The 26,158-nt window shown below is 35.7% G+C and overlaps 1 protein-coding gene across 4 annotated transcripts in view; it reads right to left on the bottom strand.

Moving 5' to 3' along the window:
• EPHA6 (EPH receptor A6) overlaps window positions 1–26,158 on the bottom strand; it is a gene marked incomplete at its 5' end in the record, with an annotated part of 855,070 nt that overhangs the window by 156,701 nt on the left and 672,211 nt on the right. For all 4 annotated transcript variants that reach the window (XM_082840129.1, XM_082840131.1, XM_082840130.1 and 1 more), the window contains one exon: window positions 6,778–6,907. In XM_082840129.1, coding sequence (XP_082696255.1) covers window positions 6,778–6,907 — 130 coding nt within the window. The remainder of the gene's footprint in view (window positions 1–6,777; window positions 6,908–26,158) is intronic.

The following is a 26,158-nucleotide window of genomic DNA, read 5'->3' as shown; positions in this document are numbered from 1 at the left end:
AATACTGACTCACATGGAGACTAAGCTTTAGCAAGCTGTGTAAAGTTTCTCTGAATTTTTCTTTGGGAGAAGACAATGGCTCCCGGATGAATCTTTTGAAAGTGTTGATAGTTTCTTTGAATAGGACGAAAATAGATGGTATAATTTGTAATAATAAAACATGAACGTCCCTAGCGGGTAGATATATGTTCTCAACTGAGAATTTAAATTGTCATATATATAAAGCCTGGATTTTTAAGATTCAAACTTACTGAAATGATCTTTAGATATAAGAAACATTTATGCTAATAAGAAAGAAGAGCGAAAGTCAAAGGCTAAAACTATTTATGGAATCTGAAAATAGGAAAGTAAAAAGAACTAGTAAAAAGAATCTGGAGATTACTTAAAGGCTCTTTTAAGATTTTTCATGTCTTTCTGGTAGGAAACAAATAGAAATTCTCTGTAAATGTTCGGGAGCTTGATATCAAATGCATCCTGCTGCTTTGTTTCCTTTTTTCTTTTAAATGCACTATCAGTCTTACATAAAGATGCTGCTGTTCACGATGTCTTAAAACATAACTTTATATATAGAACACTGAGTTTTTAATAATTTGAAATTCTTCATTGATGGACTTCAGGGTGTCCAGAGATCTCCTGAAATTGTATGCAAACATTTATTTATATGATCATATGTCCATTTTCTTGGAAAGGAGAGTCTATGTTATTTTTGGCCAAGAAACAAAGTATAATCCGTAAGGAATCTGAGTCTATGACCTGTACCACAACATCATGACCGTCGGTCCATAGGAGCCCTTAAACTCATAGACCCTGCAACTGATTAAAGTTTTTATAAACTGAATGATACTTGAAGGTTCAAATTACACCTTCATTTTGTATGTGTTCCCATCCTGACTTTTCTTTTTCCAAATGGTATCTTCAAGTTGTCTTAAATTTAGGTTTTAATTCTTTTCTAACCTCTTGTGTATTTCTCCTCAAGTAAGCCGAAGAACCAAAAGATGACACGCATGCTCTTTGGAATTCACTGACTTTTAAGCAACAGAGGAAGCAGACTGAACACAATCTTAATGTTATCCGGCTAGCCCTTCTTGCACTGGTTTTGGAATCTACCAATATATGCCCCAAAGGGTTTTTAAGTAACTTTAACATAGCAACAATAGTGTTGCAAATACTTGAAGGGGGTTGTTTATGGGTGTATAACTAGAAATACAGTCACTCATGTCACCTTCCTTGTGCTTCTGTTGGCTGGGTATGTTCCCTTTGTCATTTTATCAGTGACCGTCTCTTCTCTATGTCTTTCCACAGGCCTGAAATAGAATAATCTTGTGTTCCTGTCTGACCCTGCTTCAGAGTCCCTACCCTAGTTTTCAAATAGTTGCAGTTTACAGGATTTCCTTCTGAAGTCTGCAGCTGAACAAACTTTCAAGAAGAGTTCTCCAGGAGACACAACTGTGCAGATGAGTATCGGGTAGGGCTTACTGGGGCTTGAAATCACACAAATGGCAAGGAATAAAGAAACCAGGAGTTAAGAATTGAGATGAAGGTTTCTCTTTTCACCACAGCTTACATTTTGAATCATTTATTCAGGACCTTACTTCGCACATTTAATCCAGTTTATCCTATTCTTATTATAATTAGCTTTTGGTTTAAGCAGGTACACACAAAAACACTCATTTACACACATCTTATTCAGGGTAATTGGCAACAATTTCAGCTGCAGAAATATATAAAATATACACCCTTCAATCAAAGAAGAGTCTTTTTTTTTCCCTGAAGACCTCTTACTTAAAAAGTAAACCAAAATCTTATCTTTTATGTATATTTATTACAACAGTATTTGTTAAAGATAAAATAAAGCAAATTGCCATATATACTACAGAAAAATCTAAAAAGAATAATTATCCTCAGGAGAACTTTAGCAAGCAGAAATGCTGTCAAAAGTGATTAATTTTGAAACGCCCAATTGTAGATTGAAAACAAAGTTACTGACTTTTCTTTTAGGATGCCTGAACATACAAAGAAATGAAATGGTTTACTTTGATTTTTCTGAACTGCAGTTTGATTGTATTTAAAAGGTATATACTTTTCCACTGTTGATTTCCCTTGGCAAACTGAGTTCATGTGAGTTTTCCTTAACTCATTGTATATTCCTTCAAAGTCTGCCATCCAGTCTTTTTACTTATTTATTTTTTTACATCTTTATTGGAGTATAATTGCTTTACAACGGTGTGTTAGTTTCTGCTTTATAACAAAGTGAACCAGCTATACATATACATATGTTCCCATATCTCTTCCCTCTTGCGTCTCCCTCCCTCCCACCCTCCCTATCCCACCCCTCCAGGCGGTCACAAAGCACCAAGCTGATCTCCCTGTGCTATGCGGCCGCTTCCCACTAGCTATCTAATGTATTTGCATTATTGCTTTTCTGCAGTCCTCTATATGCATCAAGATATGATAATATTATGCTCACTAGATCCTAGATTCTCTGCAGCTTCAACCTTATTTATTTTTCCTGGCTTATTTCTAATATCTAAACTATATGCCTTCTCAATAAAAAAATTTTTTGACTGGATAATAGTTCATGCAATATTTGCCCAGACTCCATATCAGATAGGATTTCACATGAAATATGGAAAGGAAAATACTGATAATCATTGTTAATAGACTTTGAAGACATTTTAATATTGGCTTAGCACTGTAACTCCTTTGCTATAGAAATGGCCTAGTTGGATCTGTTACTGGTTTATAGAAAACTGGATTGTGAATTCATATCTTAACATTACTAGTCAGGGGGACAGTAGTGAGGATATGAAAAAGTCTGCCTATTTGAGTATAAGGCTCATTCAAATCTCTTTGCTAAGGTAAAAATAAATAAACAATATTAAACATGACTATTAAATAATCATATACCTAGTAATTGCAAATCTGATTTTTGAGTCCCCATGTGTTCACATTTATTTTTAAACTGATTCAAAATAAGCAGTGAGGAAGTCTCACAAAATTGACAAAGCAAGAAGGTGAAGAGAGCTATTTACGCCATCTTTGCCATTTACCTTGAACCTAACACATGGCATGCAACAGAGAGCAGCTCAGGTAAAAATGTCAAAAGAGGTGTTTTATATATAGCATGATATTTAAAGCATAGGTAGACAAACCAAGATGGTGCTTCAGAAGAACATCCCCTCAACAATTAAAGAGCTTCCAAGACTAACCACAAAGGAAGTATTAGGAAGACCTTCAACACTGATTTTTATTTTTAGAATTTATCTATTTCTATATCCCACATGCTGCCGGTTTCCTATGTTTTCTCCTTTGTAGGCTTTGCTTATAACTGAAAAAGCTTCTTAGTTTAAGGCATATATCTGAGTTTGGCCTAGAATCTAATCTATACATATGAATTACTTCAGTAATGAAAAATATTATGAAGTCTTCCACAACTGACAGAAAACTGCTAGAAAAATGTAAGGTAGAATTTTTGATCTAATCATACTCATCCTAAGATGTTACTTTCTGAGTATAATGAATATGCCTTTATATTTTATAAATAAGTCTAGTTTTCAAGACACATTGTAATGTTTGGATCTTATGTAAATGTAAGATATCACATGATGTCAGATAGTTATTGCTGTGAAGTAACAGGGAAGACTGGACCAGTGCAACTTCCATATATTATTACACCATCATTATCAGTGCATAATTGTTTCTCAGTGCCTTTATTACTCTGATTTTCTTTGTTTATGGTAAGCATATAAGCCACTAAATGTGTAAAGGCAAAGGTGTCATAAGATAAGTCATCAGTCTATGACCCTATGTATAATCAATACTCTATGGTATATAAAATGTTCTACCCACTTTCAAATACTCTTTGATTATAGAAATAAATCAAAGAAATAACTAGATGGAGCAAAGAGAGCAAGCTTATTTTAGGGTATATACCTGATAACATATTTCCAAGAGGGACATTAATTCTTTTCAAGGAGGTAGAATTTAATAGGGAAGAATACAATGGAGAAGAGTTTGATTCAAAAAATATAATTTCACTTATGTCTTTCTAATTTCTCCTTTCTTTCTCCATCCTCTTTGCTTCTCTCAGCTCCCCTCCCCACTCTTCCTGCCTTCTCTCTCCCGAGATTTTCCTACATTGGATGACTACTATTTGAAAAGCATTGCAATAAATATATGAATATACTTGCTATTCAACTTTCAGCCAATTACTTCCTGGTATTTTTCTCTATTTGAAACTAAGAATAATAACCCTTTACTATGACCTTTCTAGAAATGTAAAAGGTCATATAAATAATTGACAACCATTACATAAATACTGATTTCAGGCTTGTCTGCTTTCTGGTTCCCATGATTCAGTGATTCTCTTATTATTGCAGTTAGTGTAAAAATACATACTGCAAAAATATTGCTCCTTGATAGCACAGTGTGACATGAATGCAAAGAAACTATTTTATATAAGACATAATCATGTATCTCATTTAAATTTGATTAAGGAAGTAACTGGGAACTAAATTAGCACCATCATTAGAACAGATTTTGTGATTCCTTGAATGACATAGCAAATGTCTTATGAGATCCTAAAAGTACTGTAACATATAAACAATTGGTAGAAAGCAAATTAATTTCTGCCCAGTAGACATCAACCTTTGGCCAGCTTTTTAAGGTATCATGATACAGGTCAAGGAAGGAAGTGCTTTCTGCTCTCAAATTGATGTCCTAACCCTGAAGAGTCACTCAGCTATTAGGTGGCAAAGAAATACTTTAGGGTTCTTTTTTTTTTTAATATGAAATAATAAAAACTTTTCATATCATTGCTTCATTCCTCTTCATACAAAATATAAAGAGAATTCTTGGGAAATAAGCTATAGTTGAATGGAAGAGGATAAAAATCACCTTAGAAATCATAGCAGTGATTACTGAAAAGTACCAGAGAAAGTGTACAGGGATCACTTATCAAAGTGATATAAGCCAGAAAAAGTGAGTTGAGTTAATTTCAGTTTGAGGGAACAAGTTTAGATCTATACATTTTTTATGAAGCAATTGCTTTACACCTGATTTGTATTTAAGTCATGGAAACTGAACTGGGTTTTCTTTCCCATGAAGGTTGGAGGCAAATCTGGCTTAAAGCCTAGAAGAAGAGGGCGCTAGATGTTCTTTTAGATCCCTCTCGGGAAAGTTGTTTTGTGTCTGTGTTATAGAAACACCATCTTACTTCTATCAGGCTCAGTGGCTAAATGACAAGGGCTGTCATTTTTACCAGTGATGTTGAATAATTCAAGTCACTACTGATTTGTAATGTCATTTCTGCCAAATATACCTAAATCTACCAAGATTTGTCGTTAAGAGTTAAGTTTGTCATTAAACTACAAATCGTCTGTTCATCTCTTCAATTCCAGTCACTGAAATATTAATAGACATGAATGCTGTATTTTTATATTTGCAGTTAACTCTGAGAGCTCAGTTTATATAGATTTTTATTTCCATTTTTTTGCAACACGACCATCACTACTACCACCAACAATAAAATTCGTGTGCAACTGATACCATTTTTTTTCTCCTAGGGAGAAAAAAGGTGGCATAACACTCATTAGAATTAAAATTGCTAGTTTTTATATCATATAATTTTGGTTCCTACTTATCAGTGGCATTGCCGGCTACAAAGTCTGCAACCACTTTAGTAATTATCCAACGATAAAACCAAATGACACTAAAGCATATTTATGGTTGTTACTTTTTGTATGTTATAACTAAGTAAGCAAGGGTAACTGAAAGGCAAAAGAAAAAATGTCAGTGTAATAATTTTAGGCTTTGATGGAATAATTTTTCTAAGAAAAACAAGAAATGTGCATGATGGGATTTTGTTTCCATTGTATTCCTTAGTTTTTCAAATGTTTCCATTATTCTGCTGTCTGGGCCAGCCCTCCTGAAAATATTGGTGTCATTACCACAATTTGTAGCATAAATATTAACTGTGATAAGAAACACAAGAATTATGATAAAAACTCCAAGAATCAATATCCTAATTCCATCTTGCTAAACACATATAAAATATAAACTGGATTTGCATGCCTCAGGTACCAGGGAGGAAGACAGCTGGATATTTACAAAATGACAAGAGTAAAATAATTTATGATTATAATAATACCAAGAATAATATACAAAGTGATTTACTAAACTTTGCAATTTCATTTTAAAATGCTCAATATCCTTTATTGTGTTTTTCCTCATTGATAAAATATGGCTTTGGTCAGATTGATATTTTTAGGGAAAACTGCATGTTAATTTTCTTTCTCAAAAATTTCTTCCAAATTTGCTACTTTCTGGTCTTTTCTCAAATAATTTTTCTTTAGTGAAATGGAACTTTAAATCTCTGTAAACTTACTCAGATATAAAATTACTTTTTCAGTTAGTAACACTCAGTTTTAAATTCTGTTTTCTAGCCAGTTCCAAGTGGTAAAGTGGCTTAAATTCATCCCTGTTTTATTCTTGAGTTACAAATTTGGGACCTGGTCTCTAGTTTTTATTTATGACAAAACTTTCCTAGAAGAGGCAGCACTATGCTGATTGGGTGCTCAGTTTACAGATCCTTCTTCTACTTCCTTTATATTATTTTCAGAGCATTAGGTATCACAAATGTGGTTCCTGCATTTTAAAAAGTCACTTGCATTTCTCTTCAACAATATATTTTAGAAATATTCATTTCTGTATTGTTCTGTCAATTGTAAGCACAGTCCTACTGCTGTATATGGTGGCAGAAAAATTCACCTGAAATACCTACCAGCAGGAATCCTGGGGGGCAAAGATCCTCTCCCTGGCACTGGATGCGGGGCCTGGAGGCTATTTAAAAACCCCGCCCTCAGGAAGCTGGGGCAAAACGTTTCCACCCCAATGGCCGGGAAGGATCCTTTTAAGAGATAAAAATTGACATTAATCAAAAAGTATTCTTTGTGGAAAAGTTGTTGATCATTTAATTGGAACAAACCTATAATCAACAAAGAAATCAAACCTTACAAGGAAGCTATGAAATTAAAAGGAATGGAATGCATTTTTATTCACAAATTTAATAAATAAACCTAGTTTTTTGAAAAGAAAGTTACTCTTAACTAGTTACAATTAAAGAGGGTTTAGAAGCATCAGAATGCTAAGATGAAATTTCTAAATCTACATTTGACAGAATATATACAGAATTCATCTCTACATGAGCTAAAGATACCCAGAAAATAGCCACAATAGGATCTGGGATTTGTGCTGCACTAGAAGAAGCAGTGATTTACTTTAGGTGTTATCAGTAAGAGAGCTTAAAATGAGGAAAGCTTCTATGCCACACAGTAATTTCACATGTTTTTGAAACAGTGGTAAGAAAAACAACATACACATTTCTTAATTTGCTTCACTTTTCTATTAGGGACAAGACATGAGAGTTTGCAAAGGTAGAACCACATGCTTTTTCATTTTTAAGAAGGCTATTGAGAGAGAAGCAAAAAAAAAAAAAAAAAGTAAACTACTTGGATGCTTATCCATAAAATAATATAATGAATCACAGAATAAAAGAATATCAGAGCTGAAAAGGACTTTAGAGATCATCCAGTCAAAAAAATCTGGTTTTTTTGAGACCAGCAAACTGAGTCGGGGAAGTGATATCACATGGCTGGTGGACTCCCAGTACAAAGTCTTTCCACTCTAGATTAAAAATAAATGAGTCATTTCCTATATGGGAGATTGAGATCCCCTGAATACGAGTTAGAAACTTAGCACTTTGGAATAGCGGCATTACATTTCGGTGTCTCAGTGACCTGAAAGCTACTAAAATCATTCAGAAGAAAATGTAATATACATGCAATATTAGTGCATGGGCAGCACTGGTAATTGATATAGTATATCTAAGTTTAAATCACAGTAATACCCTAAAAGCAAGTTACACTGATAGTTGTAAGAAATGCGTCTCATTCGAGACCTCTGAAACCCCCATCAGGCACAGCAGTTTTCATATGTAGAGACCCAGTTCAAATTTAGCAAGTCCTGTATTTTTGAAAAGACTTTGCTCTGTTCTTTGACACAAATTTTGCACCTAAAATAAGTTAAGATTTGATTTTTCTTTGAACTTTGACCAGGACTAAAGGGATGTGGTATACCATACTGTCTATATCTTGCTTCTATGGAGAAAGTTGTTGCTAAAGAAAAAGCAGCATTTATTAGATCTTTAGAGATGTTTTTATGAAAGAGCAAAGTTACAATGAGTGTTTTCATGGGTGAGGCCTATATATTGTGCACTGGATTAAAGAAAGCATAGAAAGAGTGTCTTATACTGTGCATAAACTGGTTTTGTTGTGTATTTTATGGGGCTTTAGTAAAATGGCCCAGCAGAGCTGGGGTCCCTTAAACATTCAGAGGTGTGGCAAAAATGCCAAATGTAAGCCAGAAAGTGCTCTGAGGTAACTTTCCATGAACAGTGAAATTAATTACTCTTTTGTTACTACATGGGATATTTATCACTGAGCATAAAGTTAACATAAGCCTGTGTGCGGTGTTGCCCACACAAGGCATTTCCCGCACTGCAATGTTTCATCATCATCTGCGAAAACACTCATTAATGTAAGGAGCTTCACTGAATACCACGTGGAGATAATTATATATTTATAAAGCATTCTTATTTAAAGTTACAAAAGAAATGGGGATTTTACAACAGGGAAAATAATTATAAGAAATTCAGATTTTATTACATGCTGTGAAAAACAAAAATGATCCAATTTTAGCTGTGGATTTATTGAAGTCAAGTAATCAGAAGCCTGGTTCAAGAACACTAGATCATAAAGAAAAAGAATATCATCGTCATGAAGAGGAAAGTAAAAGAGACATAAATGTAATTATCTTAAAGGAAATCTGAAGGAAAACAAAAGCATGTAGAACAGTGACTTTGGATAATGTTCATCTACTTCACATTTAGAGCTTTTTATCTGAGTTTTTGCTATTTTTGCCAACATTATTCAAAACTGTTAACTTAGAAAAGATGTCCATTATTTTAACTCCTTGAAAGAAACTAAATACAAATATTATTTTATTGCTACAATTACACTGATTACTACTTTTGTTGTTGTGACGGCCTGTCATCTTTAATAGCAGCTTTCATTTTCCTAAACTTGCTGCATCATTCATAATGGCTTTGTTATGTTTCTTTACTGTGGGTTAAAAGGTCTTTCATTTATTGTGGCATCTCTTCCTTAAGTAACTGTCATTTTTTATATCTGAAACAAAGAGAAAAGGTGGTGTGCACGAATATATATTCCATTGAGATATCACATTGTGTGATAATAATGCCTTATCAGTTTTCTTAAGGTCAGCCATGTCGATAGAGATTGCAGGAAACACTACAGCTCTACATTTTCACAGTTCAATCAGGAAAACTGAAGTTATTCTGTGTTATAATTCCCTTATCTCTTAATTTGCAAGAAATTAAGTTCACAAACCTTTTGGAATTTGATATGAAATAATTTTAGTCTGATTTGTTCTATTTCTTAAGTTGCTGACCCCATCTGACTGGGTTTTTTTAAAGTAATGGTGGAATTTATTAATCAATTACATTGTAGCTTAATAATAAACGTCTACTATCTATACCAGGAGAAATATAAATTTCCACGAGTATTTTGATTTTAGTTACTTTCAATAGCCTAAGTATTTGTTAATACAAATTAGATTTTTATGTGATGAGAGTATTGCTCTAGCCATTACAAGTTTGAAATGTAAAATGTGTCACTTCATACATGCTTTTCTAAATCTCAAATTCTTGAGTTTCCAATTTGTTAGTGATCTTGAGTTGCGGGTTAAAGAGAGACCAACATGTGACATTAGCATTATACTGTCTGTAATATAGAGTTACCAGATCACTAGGTGTTCTGTATTTTTACTTGCTAAACCTGGTAACCCTACTCTAATATAATTTCAAACACTTATGGATATCAGATGGATAAAAGACACTATTAACTACTGATATAAGGTAAGATTAACATAAGTCACTGGCTGCAGGGGTTGGTGATTTATGTCTTTCATTAACTCAGTGGTTCTCAATGCATTTAGGGAGCCTTGCACATTATGACTGTGGGAAGACATCACTGGTGTTTAGTGGGTGGGGGTCAGGATGCATGCTGAAGGCATTGCAGTAGGTGGTATCCTGCCTGCACAAATGGGAATTCTCTCTCAAAATGCTGGTAGCACCCATTGAAAAACACTGTCCGAGAATAAAGAATCCTAAAACAATGGTTGCTAATGAATAGGTCATATAATGAGGTAAAGAAACAGTGTGAAGAGGTTGGTGTAGCCTGTATTCTGACATTAATTAATGGAGGACTGATCACTCAGATCATCTGAGAATAATCTTGCCTGTAGAGTTAGCAGTTTTCAAAGAATTATAATAAAATATATTTAGCACAAACTCAATGAAAAACAATCCCATTTTTCATTTGATATTGCAGCAATCTCTCTGAAATAACTTTATATTAGAAATTAGATATCATTAAGAATCTGTGTAAAAGATAACAAACTATGACCTTAAACTCTTTGTGCCTCAACTTTCTCCTCTGTGAAATGAAAATAACTGACCCTACATAATGGGGCTGTTTGTGAGGTTTAAATGTGAGTAAATTATCATAAATATAAGACAATACTATTAGCCCTAATGTTTTTAAAAAAGAAACCTCTTTAGATGGGAAACAGAAATAAAGATTAATTAAATTTTCTAATGAAGAACTACCCCTCCCCCACATACATACACATATCCCCAATAGAACAAATCCTTTTTTCAAAGATTACATATCAATAATTTAATTTTGATGCCGGAAAGTTTAATAAGGGCAGTATCCCTATAACATGAACTTTTGAGATTTGACTCCTTTAAATTGTTTCCATTAGGCTGTATTTTTGCAGATAACCATTTGATCTACGTATAGACAAAGAATGCATAGTCTTAATTCAAGACAGACAAACAATTTAGAATTGGAAACTTAAAATACATGTATGCAGGGCTTCCCTGGTGGCGCAGTGGCTGAGAGTCCGCCTGCCGATGCAGGGGACATGGGTTCGTGCCCCGGTCCGGGAAGATCCCACATGCCGTGGAGCGGCTGGGCCCGTGAGCCATGGCCGCTGAGCCCGCGCGTCCGGAGCCTGTGCTCCGCAACGGGAGAGGCCACAGCAGTGAGAGGCCCGTGTACCGCAAAAACAAAAAAACATGTACACATATGTGAGTAGATTAAATAAATATAGAGTATGGAAACTCTGTCTTCAACTCCTAAAATGAGTTCTTTTTCAAGCACAATATGAAATGCAAGGATGATTTAATCTGATCTAAAAACAGTAGATCACAAATAGTCACTGGGAACAATACTAAAAACAGGGATTTACACATAACATAACAAACCTGGCCCTAATATGTAGCATTTTATGTATATTGTGCCTATGTGTGCTGTGATTATTATTTGAAAGCAAGTATTGAAATAAACTGAACTTACAATCAGACCTAAATTGATAAAGTCTGTGTTATTAATATATAAATGAATATTATCTCAAAATACTTTAATTTCATTCCTTTAAATATATTTTGTGAGTGGTTTATAATAAATATAAAACTACAATAAATACAGTAAAATAGTAGAGATATATGACATAAATTAGTATTCATATAGTAGAGATTTTGGGCTCAAAAATGTTTACTGTTAGGGACAAGACCAAAAATTTGGAGAGCTAAGAATTGAGTATGTATACATTCAGAGTAGAGATCCTTTCTTCACCCGTAAGTATCCAGTATAGAGTTCTGTAACTGACACATAGCAGCCTCTTCATAACTGTGTGGTTTTGGTTAACGATGGTATCTCTGAGCTACAGTATGAATAATTTCAAAGTTCAGTGGTAACAGTCTGTTAAACCAAATGCTATGTTGAAGGGCTGTGTTTCCTGAGAAATGCTCACTTCTGAACCTTCAGAGATTCTCTACCTCTTTCCCTATCTGTCTGTCTGTCTGCCTTCCTGCCTTCCTGCCTGTCTATCCATCTATCTATCTATCTATCTATCTATCTATCTATCTATCTATCTATCTATCTATCTATCTATCATCTGTCTAATTTCAGCTGTCCCTTCTTTGTCAGATTGTTTGTGTTTCCCTCCACTCCTTGTGTATCTCATGTATGTGCCTCTTTCTTCTTCTGTTACAATAATTTATAGCATTACACATTCTTTCTCTGAGAGAAGTAAAAGAAAACCATAAGCTCATTAGTTTTGTTTGAACACATGCTTCCTAATTTTCTGTGATGGTGGATGAAGACTCAGACTCTAACAGTTACATCACCAGTGAAGAGGACCAGCAACCGTAAGAAGAGCTATTTTCATGTAAGGAATTGGAAGAATGACTCTTTCACTCCACTGAGAACTTTATTTTTGGTCTCTTTATGTAAGCATGCAGTCTACAAAAAAGTAAGCTGCTCTGCCTAATTTGGTACAGAAAAGATTCCTGCTTTATTGTAAAGCTTGAGATGGGCCAGCTGGGAACCCAACTTGGTCTCTTCTAAGTAGATCAGAAGATGCACAGAGTGCAAGCTGAATAAGTGGATACTTCAATGATGAATGAAAAGTGACAAATTGCTCCTTAGGCAAATATCTTGCTAGGATCTAAGGAAACACTCTGCTTGCTTACTTGCTTCCCAGGCCAGTGGCAACTTTCTAATGACTAGCCAAGAGCTGATTTTTAATTAGGCTTAGAATGTGAGAGAGAATCACTCTGTTTATGAATGACTCATTCATTTATCCTTTTATCCATTTATGGACTTATTCATTTATCCAGTAAATATGTATTGAAGCACCTTTTTTTTACCTGGCACTATGACACATTTCTAGTACAAAAAGTGGAAATAAAATATTTTTTGATATGACACTATTATTTTCAGGAAATGATTCTAACTAAGCTAAGCCAAAGATGCAATTACAAAATTTTGCCCATTTCCTAAATTCTTATAAATGGAAATATGCCTACAATGAAATTAGTATTTTCCTTTTAGCACAGCTAATCTCCATGTAGATTCTTCGGCACCAAATACAATTAAAAGATCATGCAATCATTACTGCTTTGTTTTGGCTTCTTTTTTAATCCTTCAGGTCACTGCAATATGAATTTTATAGATTTCTCATCCTGTTGTTCAATAGGTCATAATAAAATTACTGGAGCAAAAAGGGCAGTTTCATGGCTAGATTTTTATGAGTTCATCTTCAGTGCTTTTAAAAAGAAATTTTCAGATTTTCCTGAGTTATCTTTAAACTTGTAAGATATGTGTGATAAAACTGTTATTGTAAATTATTTTTAAAACTATAGCATTAACAAGGAGAATTAAAATATTTTGAAGCTGATTAAGAACACTTATTGAAAAATACATTTTAATTAATATTTAATACAGAAGTTCTTTAACTTTAAAAAAAATATTTAAAAAATACCTAGTTTCCTAACCTGTAAAATTAACTTGGAGTAGAACTTCCCTAAATGTCCTTTAAGCTTAAAAGTCTGTTTACTTAATTTTTATTCTACTGCTACATTAAATGAAGCCTATATTTTCCCCAAATATGGGTTCTGTCCAGCAGTCTTACCTATGTTTATGTTCAGTAGCACCTGGAATTTTAATTATCAAAAAAGTATCCTGACTAAATTTGCAATCTGCCAGTACATCCATCAGGTTTACTAGTGAAAATGCCTAGGCTTGAGGGCAAGCAGAACTCTGACTCAATCATTCACCATATGATTAATCTTGGTTAAGTTATTTACCTTCTCTGATACTTAGTTTGTTCATTTGAAAAATGGAGCTAATAATAAACGCTTACATTGGTTTATTGTGGATCATCTAGGAAGTGCCTATTAATGGCTGACAGTAAGTGTTTAATAAATGAGGGACAAATATTTCTTCTCTTTAATTCCCTAAACTTGACCTATGATTTCATGTCTCCAGGCCTCCATGATATTTCTTCCTCCTGGAAGGCCCTCTGGCTTCTGTGAAAACATGCCTACTGAACCTGGTGAGAACTTGCTACTCCTCCTGCAGTGCCCCTATTAACGTTGGTACTATAAGAGAGGTAAAATGCTATCATAAGGACAGTATTTATTTGTTTACAATTTTATGATACCAAACTCCAATGCCTTTTGGGACCTGTCAAGTACAATATATATCAGGTTGGTGACAAAGGCACTGAGTCCAGCTGAAGGGTAAAAGTTCTGGCTAAGGACAATGAATTCAAATGTTTTAAAGAACCTTGTAGATATCAAATAAAACACACCTCTTAGCTGACTTCAGCCTGTGGGCTGCCAGCTGGTGACTTCTGGCTGACATGTTTGTCTTCCCCACCAGGTTGTGATTCCTTCAGAACAGGGATGAGTCATGCACATCTTATTCCCTCCTGTATAACCAATCCCAGAACTTGTGCATGGTAGGAGCTCAATGTAATAGTTATTGAGTTGAATTAAAACCATCTTAGATGAAGAGTTCAAAGCTTGACTTTATCTGGATAAATAATAGACTGAATTTTCTTGATGTCAGAGATTTTTAAACCATGTATACTCTAATAATATAAATATAATCAAAACTGTATATAATTATTCAAGCTCAATGACATTTATAACCTTCTACTTTAAATGCTTACGCAGAGCCAATGTTTAGGAACCAGGGACAGATTAAAATTCTAGAATTCTTTTTCCTAAGAAGTGGTGATGCAATAAACTGAAATTGAAAAGTGTGTCCTCCTGACTGAGGGCCTTGGCTGGCAGATGCCGACCCAGCCTTTTCTTTCTTGGGTCAGACTTTTAAACTATCTGTTCTTTAAAAATGCTTTTACACTTCAGGTGCCAAGGAGTCAGCTAAGGAGCTGCTAAGAAGCCTTTGTATGAAAGCTAGATCTATTTAGCTCACAGCTAACGTGTGCTGTGATTTAATATTTATGAACTATGGGTATATCTGTCACATTACTAAAGGGAGGGTTGCACCTTTAGCACACCTGATAAAGAGGTCATGAGGCAGGCTGCATTTGCCTTTTTGTAATTTTCCAAGGCTGCCTACAGACCAGACTGGCCACTCGTTGCTAGCATGTATCCTGCTGTCAGGTACATCACATTGTTGCTCTATTCTGTACAAAATATGAATTTAGTTTCACTGCCAGATATTGATGATAACACCCTTGGCAGTGTTATCTACAAAAAATGTGTTAGTACCTACCAGGCATTTCTCAATTAAGGTTAAGATATTTAAATTCCTTTCAAAGTTTTGTTGGCTTTTTCAGGTCAGAATCATACTCATTTGGTATCTATATGGTGTGGAGTAGATGGCAGGATAATTTGGTTTACTAATTACCATTTTGAAAATTGGATTGGTCTTGAAATAATCAGGGAACGCGATTGGTCTTGAAAATAATTGAGAGCAGCCAACAGAGAACAAAACTAATCAAGTCCCTAATGATTTTACATCAATTCTGATACCGTAAATGTATGCCTGGGGTGGCACCATAATGGCAATGGTGGTGGCAAAGACACATCCACTTTTCCAGGAAGCTACTTTTTGCTTGAGGTAAGCATGTGGGATTTCTCTCCACGTCATTCCCTGCGACCACGCATGGTGGAAACACTTAGGAGGAATCCTCCCCGAGTAGTTCCAGTTCAGATCATGTCACTTTTCAGCTTCAAAATCTCAAAATCTCCTTACTGCTGAGCACAAACCCAATACATAGGAGTGGCTTCAAAATCTTTACTTCTTAGTTCAAACATACTAGAATATTCATTGTTCCTTTAATGTGTTGCTTACTCCCAGCACAAAGTGCGAATGCTGCCTTGTGGTCTGATCCATTCTAAATGCCCTGCCTAAGTGCCACCTCTTTTAAGAGACTTTTCATTTTGTCACTGCAGGAATCATTGTCAACCACAGGGCACAAGTGCTGGAGTCAGAGGGATCCAAGGTCAAACCTTATGTGCTGTAGCTTGCTGGATGACCATGAAGTCACTTCCACTTCCTGAGGCTCAGTTCCCATTTAGGTAACATGTGGAAATAGTCAGTTATGAAGACAGTTGTACAAGGGAGTGCTTATAAAATGCCTAGCACAAAACAGACAGTCAAGGAGGACCTCCCTACCCACCTTTCTTGGCTATTTTCCTTCTCTCACATATAACACTATCACGTTTTTTTCCTTGCAGTATAATTCTTCCTGTTGATGACATATCTTATAATAAATTCCATGAAGAGCTTCTCATTTTTATACTTCCAACAGAACTTGGCATGCTATTTGCATTTAGGGGTCACTTGTGACGATAACTTTTAAAAACCGCAACTACAAAGCATATCTTCATCTTCCTTATTCATGACAATGTTATTGTTGGCTTTGATAACAACTTGTAAGTTGCAATGGGTTTAGCAGGTGAGTCAAAATATCATTAGAGTCATAAAAATGTTGTGGGGCTTCCCTGGTGGCGCAGTGGTTGAGAGTCCGCCTGCCGTTGCAGGGGACATGGGTTCGTGCCCCGGTCCGGGAAGATCCCACACGCCGCGGAGCGGCTAGCCCCGTGAGCCATGGCCGCTGAGCCTGCGCGTCCGGAGCCTGTGCTCCACAACAGGAGAGGCCACAGCAGTGAGAGGCCCGAGTACCGCAAAAAAAAAAAAAAAAAAAAAAAAAATGTTGTGACGTGTAAAGCCACTCTCACTAGCTCCTATATTCTTTATTAACAGACAGACAGACGGACAGTGAATGACACTAACAGCCAGATATGGGGGTCTCCACACATATCCTCTCATTCATTTCTTTCAGTCTTGCCTATGTGCCCTCTCATTTATGATTGAAGGGGCAAGGAGAGAAGCTTTTGAGGGGAGAGCAATCTGAACTGTTCAAGCCCAAGAGAAAGGTGAGGCACAGTGCTAGAGATGATGTTCTCTGGGGGCCCAACTCTCTTAGAAACAAGCCAGCAACTTCAACTACGGCCTGAAGCAAACTAACACCTGTGTTGGGCTCTATTTTCAAAGGAGAACCTAAATGTGAAATGAGCTTGAAAAGAGTCAGGCATTATCCAGTTTAATGTATCTTTTAATTTTTATTGAGGCTATTCCTTTCTTTAAGCTTGATGCCTTTGAGGCCTATATTAATTTAACTTTCAGGTCCAATCTGAGATAACACTCATTCCTGATAAAAAGGGAGAACATGGAAACAGACTTAAAGAAGCCTGATTTTATTACTCTTAAGCCACATGAACTGGGCATGTTGAGACTGCCTGAAATAACGTCTCCACTGACAATATTCCAGCCCCTCACTGTGCTACCACTTTCACGACTGTTTACCATTAGGTTATCCTTGGCGGGCCATTAGACTGAATTCAAAATGAGGATCCAAGTACATCTTGTTCTGTGAGAATTACTGAAGGAGATTCAGGGATTTCATACAGAGAAAAAGTGAGAGAAAGAAGGCTGGCAGGCGTTGTTCACTGTTGAAAACGCTCCCATTCATTTGTTCTTCAGAGCTAGTTCCAAGACAATTTCAGACTCTTGTATCATAGATTACTGGTTCACTTAACATACATGCTTTTCATTACCTTCTAAATATTGGTTTGGATGTAAATTTGGGTAGTTTGTGAAAATGTTCTGCTAGTGGTGCTGAATGACTATAGCTTCTTGGATACAGTGACAGTGTGAGAGAAACTGCAGCTTCTGACATGATATATGTGGACAGGAAAACATTTGGAAGCAGTTTGAGTGCATTTTATTTCTGCATGGGCTCTTTGGGCACCCAGCCACTATCAAGCATCATTTAACAAATTATGGTACCACAAAATATATTTTATGCTCTTGATGTTAGTTTTCCAGAAAGGAACCAATAAGTGTCTGGAGTTAATACCTAAGAGAAGAACAGGACTGAGTTAAAATTAAGAGAACGTTTTTATTGGCAAATGAGAAAAACTTCCTGCTTTCAAAGTATTACATTCAATTTTATTGCTATTTAAATAGGCTCATTTTGTGTACATGTTGTTGCCTTAGTACTGAAAGAAAAAGATGCTTGTTTATTGATACTTTTAAGGGGCCAAGTCATTTTATTATACAGTGGTGAATTTATCACCAAATTTTACAGTTTCAGAGTTTAGAGAATAATGATGCACTTTCGTTTACATTTGATTTATAAAAAAATCCAAAGAAAACAGCTCTCTCATTTACCCTTTAAATACTGGCACCTGTGCTCTTAAATGGAGAACATCATTATACAGTCTTATTGTCTGAGGCTGTGGGTAAATGTTGTGTCATATGAATCACCCTTTAGCACCAATAAAGTTGGGCCAGTGGAGAACTGGGGTGATGAAACTGCTCCCTGGAAGAAAGCTGTTCACCCATGTGAGGCAAATTTAGTGTGCTGGATGAGGTAATTTGCTAAATGGTACCCTGGTGCCCTAGAAGCCTTAATTCACTTCAGATGAATGAGCAGTTGGCTCAAACTCAATCATTGAGAGTTACCCATTCATACTCAAAGGCATATAGATCTCACATTGAATGTTAACTCCAGGGTAACGTGGGTACAGGGTTGGGAAAGTAAAAATGAATGCAGCTTAATTAGAAAGCCCCATTTAAACTTGCTTTTCAAATTACATTTTCACAGCACTGAATGGCAGTGACCCAAGGAGATAAAGTATTTTCAGGGAAGGAAAAAGCAAGTGACAATATCATTTCTTAACTGTAATCACAACCTCTGAGTTTGGAGTGAGTCCCAGAAAGTTTGTATTTAAGTATAGATTTAACTGTAATCTAGCAAATTGTAGAAAAGATGTGCTGGCAAAGATAAATACTGAATAGTGGAATAGGCTTGTGACGAAATAAACAATGAAGAGGAGATAGGTTTTGGGGTAAATGACATATATAGATCAAAGAAAAACGGTTGCATAAAGATGAAGTTTTATGTTTATGTGTCTCTGTTTATAAAGTATTGATTCACCAAATTTTTAGCACAATCTCACACAATCAACAAATGTATAAGACTTTTTCAAACATTCAGTCTTCAATGAAACAAATTTTATTTTCCTGAGATACTTTTTCTTTGATTTAAAATATGTATCTTATGAAAAAACTTGAGAATAATCTTGACTCTGTAACAATACCCCACCCAAAACAACTTTTAAAGATTAACATGCTGGGACTTCCCTGGTGGTGCAGTGGTTAAGAAACCGCCTGCCAATGCAGGGGACATGGGTTCGAGCCCTGGTCCGGAAGATCCCACATGCCGTGGAGCAACTAAGCCCGTGCACCACAACTACTGAGCCTGCGCTCTAGAGCCCACGTGCCACAACTACTGAGCCCGCATGCCACAACTACTGAGCCTGCAAGCCACAATTACTGAAGCCCAAGCGCCTAGAGCCCATGCTCCGCAACAAGAGAAGCCACTGCAATGAGAAGCCCGCGCTCTGCAATGAAGAGTAGCCCCCGCTCACCTCAACTAGAGAAAGCCCGCGAACAGCAAGGAAGACCCAAAGCAGCCATACATACATACATAAATAAATAAATAAAAAGAAAAAGAAAAAGACTAACATGCTTCCAGCACATGCTGGTTATCCCACAAAAGGAACAACTTCAGTTCATATTTGGTGACTGAGGAATGTCCTGCATCTCTAGTCATGATCTGACCTCCTGATGGCAGAAACTGACGGTGGCTCAATGTCTATTTCCTTCTTCCTCGTTTCAGAACCCCTGATTTTTAGCTGGTACTTGCTGGCCAGAATAACTATTTTTTCAGCTTCCTTAGGCATCCAGATGGGGCTATATGACTAAGTTCTGACCAATGAGTGTAAGAGGAAGTGCCCTTAAATGGAGGAAATATGACCGTGGCTACCCTTTCCTCCTTCTTGAAGCACTGAGCTAAGCAACCATCCTGGACTGTGTGCTGAGGATAGCCACTCAAGGAAGGTGCTGAGTCTTTGAGAATCATGAAGGCATCCTTCCAGCTATCGATTGCCTACCTCTGGATGTTGCTCATGTGTGGAGAAATAGTTTTTATTCTTTTGATCCACTGCTATATGGGATTTTCTGTCACTCCCAACAGAATCTAACCATAAACTGATAGTTTAATTTGTCCTCCTTTAACATGCTTGGTCCCTGAATTAACTGCATCAATATCCTGCGATGACTTCATCTCACACTTTGAATTTGAAACAACCTTCATAATTATCATTCTGGCTATTCTAGAGTATTATTCTACATAGTAAAAACTAATGCATGACTGAATGACTCTTATCATATACTTTCTACCATTATTTAGATATAAACCTTTTACTTTTGATGAATTCTGATTGATAAATGGAAACATCCCATGGGTCATTTCTAATCTAATTTTAATGTCAGTTTTATACACGAACGCATTTTTATTTTCATTTTCAACAATAAAACAAAGTATATAGATTAAATAAAGATGGTACGCTTTGAATTTAGGAAAACAAGTAGTCTTCTCGAATTGAATTCTTCTTCCACTTAAGTTCCATTGGGATCACCTTGAGGGCAAAAAGTATTTCTGACTCAAAGAATCCAAATTTGTCAAGACTTATAAGTCAGCGTGCACTTAGACTATTCTGACAGAAGACATTGCTCAAAGCTTGGGCTTCCACCTGAATGTTAGCTGCTCAGGCTGGTTGGTGAGTGGATGGGGGGAAGGCGGGAGGGGTACAACTCTTTAGAGGATGAGATTGATATACTTTCTCCCACAATGATGCCATCCCTACCACACATAGATGTAGCTGTTCCCTGGATTACTAAAGGGAAAAATCCACTGACAAACTTTGTGTGAAATCTAGAAATTTCTCGAAACTTCATAGAAATCTAGGATATTTAGATGGAACCCATTTGCCATTGACCCCTTCTATAGAGGATAGGTACTTTGCTCTTGGAAAAAAAGATTTGATAGAAAAAATCTTTCAGATAGCCAACCTATTCAAAACCCCCAATTCCTCAAGATAGCAAGGATCTAAGAATCACAATTCCTATAATCCATCCCCTAACACACACACCCCTTTGGATTCCTTAACTCAGTGAATGGACTTGACCATTCAGCTAATTTCTAAGTTGGAAACTTGAGGGTCATTTAGACTCCTGTCTCACAATCACCTTCCTATTCTAAGGGGTGGTGTCCTATGAAATCTATGTAGTAAATATCTTTCTTGGTCATCTCTTTCTTTCCATCATCACTGAAATTGCACAATCTTAATTAAGTCCAGCATTATTTGATACTCTGGATTACTGCCATCACTTTTTCATTGGCTTCCCTAACTCCAGTTTAACTTCTCACCAATCCCCTTTATATTCAGCTGGCAGAAGGATATTACTAAGATCCGAATGTGTTTATGTGATTTCCCTGCTTAAAGCCTTTTAAGGGCTCCCCACAGATTTAAGAATAATGCTTATAATTTAAATTACACTGTAATGCACAAATATATTCTTATTAAAATTTAAATAACTTAGAACAATGAAAATTCCCTTTTTATTATTCATCTAATCCCAGCCCCTGCTGCTATCATTTTGATATGGGCCTTCTCAGATGTTTTTGTATGTGATGTATGTTAACATACATAGATAGGAAAATCAACAGTTTCATTTTGTGCATTTTTTAACCAAATGAGATTATGCAACATATCTGCCTCTTAACTTGATGTTTTTATGTTTAAACTTGATTCCCTGTTTTCGAGACCCCTCGTGATATTGATCTACCGCCATCTTTTTAACTGCCTCATAATATTCACTAGAGCAAATATGCAATAATTTATCTAACCATTTTCTTCCCAGTGAGTATTTAGGTTATTGTGTGGACATCTAGAATAGTTACATAGTTGTGGAGTTCTGGAGTTGAACAATATGTTCATTTTAAAATAAGATACTTTCAAATAGTCCACCAGAAATCTATGTCAATCTATACTCCTATCAATAGTGAATGACAAGTACATTCTTATTTTCCCATCTCCTCCCTAGCACTAATATTATTAATATCCTCAATTTTTGCTAATTAAATAGGTAAAATGATTTAATTTTGGTTTTAATTTGGATATTACTGGATACTCATGAAATGGAATATATTTTCTCATTTTTATTGATCATATTTGTTTTTATGCGAATTGTTCATATTTTTGCCCCATTTATATAATGGGGTCTTAAATAATGATTTGTAGCAATTCATCATACAATTTCCATATTAACCCTTTGTTTAACAAATATCGCAATTTTTCTCTCTGTTACTTTCAACTTGTCGATCTCTCTGGCCACATCTACCAACATTGGTTTAATACACCTTCTGCTCTCACAATAAGAAAACACTTGTAGGTTTGTTTCACAGTTCTTCATACGTGCTTTTTCTGCTAATAATAAATGCTTTCCTCACCTGTCTAACCAAATTAACTCTAGTCATTCCTCAAGACTCTGCTTAAGTGTTACTTCCGCTAGGAAACTTTCTTTTATTCTCGTTCTTCTTTAGATAGATCCAGTGTGCTTACCCTCAACCTCATTCACTCATCTATCACATATTACTGTATTCAAGTATTAATCCTCAACTTCTCTGTCACTTCTACTAGACTTACATACTCCTTAGGAGTACAGACTGAGCCTTTCTGCATTAGTATCTCATTACCTGCTTAACATAGGCTTGTTGATTGACTGATTCTATAAATTCAACTTTTAGGATTAGATTGTTAAAACCATCCCTCTATTAGATAATGAAATCTTAGATTGCTCTGAGAGGAACCCACAGTTCTTAAAGTAATTAAATGAATACCTTCTTCTACGTTGCTTAAATAAAAAGAGGGTGAAAAGTGGCTTGGTCCACATGACATGATAGGTTAATAAATAAAATGAAAGAAAAATGCCAGGGCTATCATTCAGGTAAGGGATCTTAGAATTGAGAAGAGCCTGGACATCCTGGACATTTTTTTTGCTATTCTATTTGCATCTTTGTGACTATGCTATGTGTCAGTCTGTTTCATTGTTGGGCTTTCCTAACTAATATAAAATCAATATAAAATTTGTCTTCATAAAACTTCCATCCACTGGTCTTAAAGTTACATGTGACAACATAAATGATATCTGGAGAGACCTATTATTTTCCCTTCCATTTCTTCCTACATTTTTGACTGTAGGATAAACATATTTTGATCTATCATACACTTATTTTAAAATCTTACCATCCTGGTTACCCTACTGTTGGAAAAAATATTACTTTGTCAATGTTAACTTTAAAATGTGTCGTCTGGAACTGATCACAGTATACCAGATGTAGACTATAAAAGGGCTCTTTCATTCTTTAAATATGGTCCTTTTCTTATATCAATGGAACCTAAAATGTAGTTAGCTTTTTTGTGATAGCCATGCCCCACTGCTATCTATTATTGAGCTTGTGGCCAACTAAAATCCAGTGGTGTTTTCCAGTTGACCTGCATTAAAGACTTCCTCTACTTAATATTATCTAAAAGCACACTGCTTTATATTTATTCTTTTAAGTGTCTCTTGCTGGTTTTGACCCTGGTGATTCATACTGAATTCTTTGTACACATATAAGAAGATTAAGAAGCTCCACCAGCACTCTCTACACTTTAAATAGTCCAACAATTTCCAAATCAAGTCATTGGGAGGCACAGTTATTTAACAGAGACACAGTTAGTAAAAATCTGTGGTAAGAGCTTGGTATTATTCTTTACTAAGAAACTTGACTGTTTCCTTACCTTATACTTAACTCAGCAGTGTTATACAGATAGGGGATATTGTTAAGAATATGTGGGAAGAAAGTAGAAAATTTAGCCTAACATAATTAAAGAGTATGAGCTTTAAAGTTAGACAGACATAGATTCACATCTTGAATATGCTACCTACAAGCTGTGTGATATTGAACAAGTTACTTAACATCTCTGAATTAAACTCCTTATTCATGAAATGGGGAACTAATAATTATAATTAGCTCTGTAGTATTTGTGAGGATTAATAAAACTACATAGGAAAAATGCATAGCATAGTATCTGGTACATAATAGGTATACAAGAGGCAAATGAGAAGGAAATCACACCAGCAAAGTTGGTCTTTCCTGAACTAGCTATACAACAACACAGAGGAATCCTAAAATAAAAATTATCTCATACATTTATACATTCCTAAGCCTTAATACCTGGGAATTAGAAAGCCAAGAACAATGTGGGATATCATTTACTATGATTATACTCCATTACGTGGCTATGGTCTTATATTATTATGAGTACCTTATAACCCAATAAGCACATTGAAGTATCAGTATAAAACAAAGACAGAAAAGAGGAAAAGGGAACAACTAAGGGATTACTGTTTAAAGTGACACAGGCATTAATCAGAACTATATAGATTTTGGTCCAAGAAAGCTTCTACTTTAGATAAATTGCCAAGAAAGCTTCTACTTTAGATAAATTGCCAAGATTAAAAGGATAGCTTGCATATATGCATAAAATGCTAACTGAAGGAAAAAAGCAAACCTGGATCAAAAGAACCTCATGGTTTTATGACAGAAAGTGGTAGCAGAGGTATACTTAAAAGCTGCAACTGTGCTATACATTGCAATGGTGGTTATGAGTCCAGAGCAACTTTGCAAGTTTCACTGACCTACATTTCACATTGACCTTGATGTTTATAAATGCTGCAGGGTTTGGCAATCAGTCTTTTGTGAACTGAGAATTCACTTCTTTGTAGGTTCTTAATGTTCGATATCAATTAAAAGCTATTTAACAGCAAATTCGTGGTGAGTCGGAGTAACAGAAAAATTGGGGTCTAACGTGTGTCTGTTGTATAGTGTGAAATAGAGGAAAGAGTTTTATTACAAATTTCAAGGCAGACTTTCTTTTGGTCTTAGGGAAATAAGATTTATGACTTACATGTAATTTTTGTCCTTTGAAGGTTACATAATGAAATATTAAGAAAATATGGCATTTGAGATGATAATTCAGTAGCCAGGTCACTGAGAGACTGATTTTTCTAAAAGTACAAGAAATTAGCTTGCAAGTCTGCTTCAGAATCTATCAACTGACACTTAAATTTTGGAGAAACTTTAGAACTTTTAAAAAGTAGTGTTTTTCTCTTGAATCTTCTTTGTGTCTACCCCTGTAATCCCATTTCTGCCACCTTACCTCTGGCCCTTACTACCCTTGATTTTGACTATTGCAACAGGCTGCTAATTGGTCCCTTTGCTTCTACTCTTTCCCTGTTAGGGTTTACTGAGTTTCCCAGCCACCCTGGAAGCGAAAGTTTCTAACAAGTGAGACTGCTGCCCCAAATGACAGCTTCCTACTGTGACATATGTGATATGTTTATATATGATAACATAATCTGACCAGGGCTCTGCCCACCGTGTGTCAATTCTGTTCATCCCAGAGTCTACCCCTGAATTTAGGCTTTCAGTTTCAAACTCTTTTTCCATGACTCTATAGGTGAACTCTTTTAGTATGACCTTTCTCTGGTTGACCCTTTAGCTCTTAATAGAATCTGAGGATAACTTCTCTGCTGCTACATTCTGGCTTCTAAATTGGTAGAAGATTATTTCCTTGAAATCTGGCCTGAATTTGACCTCTAGTTTATCCTAGCAATTATGCACAACATCCTCTTCAGGAAGAACTGTCATCTCTCCATTCTTCAAAACTTTCTATTATATTTTGGGTAGAGTTAAAATATCATGGTTTAGCATTTAAGGCTTTCCATAGTACGGCCTAACACACCTTTCCAATTTATATTCTAACTCCTCCCCATCTAAACCTAATGCTTAAGGCAGATTGAGATGCTCTCTTCAAAATACAGGAATGTTCTTGCTCTTGTACCTTTGCTCACACTGCTTCTCCCACCTGGAATGCCTTCCATACTGTCTCCTTGCCTTTTCAAATCCCAGGTATCCTTTAACTCCCAACAGATCTTTTTCTCCATAAAGTTTTCCTGACCACTCACTTCTACGAATCCCTTATATTTATATTTGTATCACGGATTTTATTTATTTATTTTAACATCTTTATTGGAGTATAATTACTTTACAATGGTGTGTTAGTTTCTGCTTTATAACAAAGTGAATCAGTTATACATATACATATTTCCCCATATCTCCTCCCTCTTGCATCTCCCTCCCTCCCACCCTCCCTATCCCACCCCTCTAGGTG

Source organism: Leucopleurus acutus, assembly GCF_964270905.1.
Source record: "Leucopleurus acutus genome assembly, chromosome: 5".
Taxonomy (NCBI): domain Eukaryota; kingdom Metazoa; phylum Chordata; class Mammalia; order Artiodactyla; family Delphinidae; genus Leucopleurus; species Leucopleurus acutus.
This window is presented reverse-complemented; position numbering and strand designations above follow the sequence as displayed.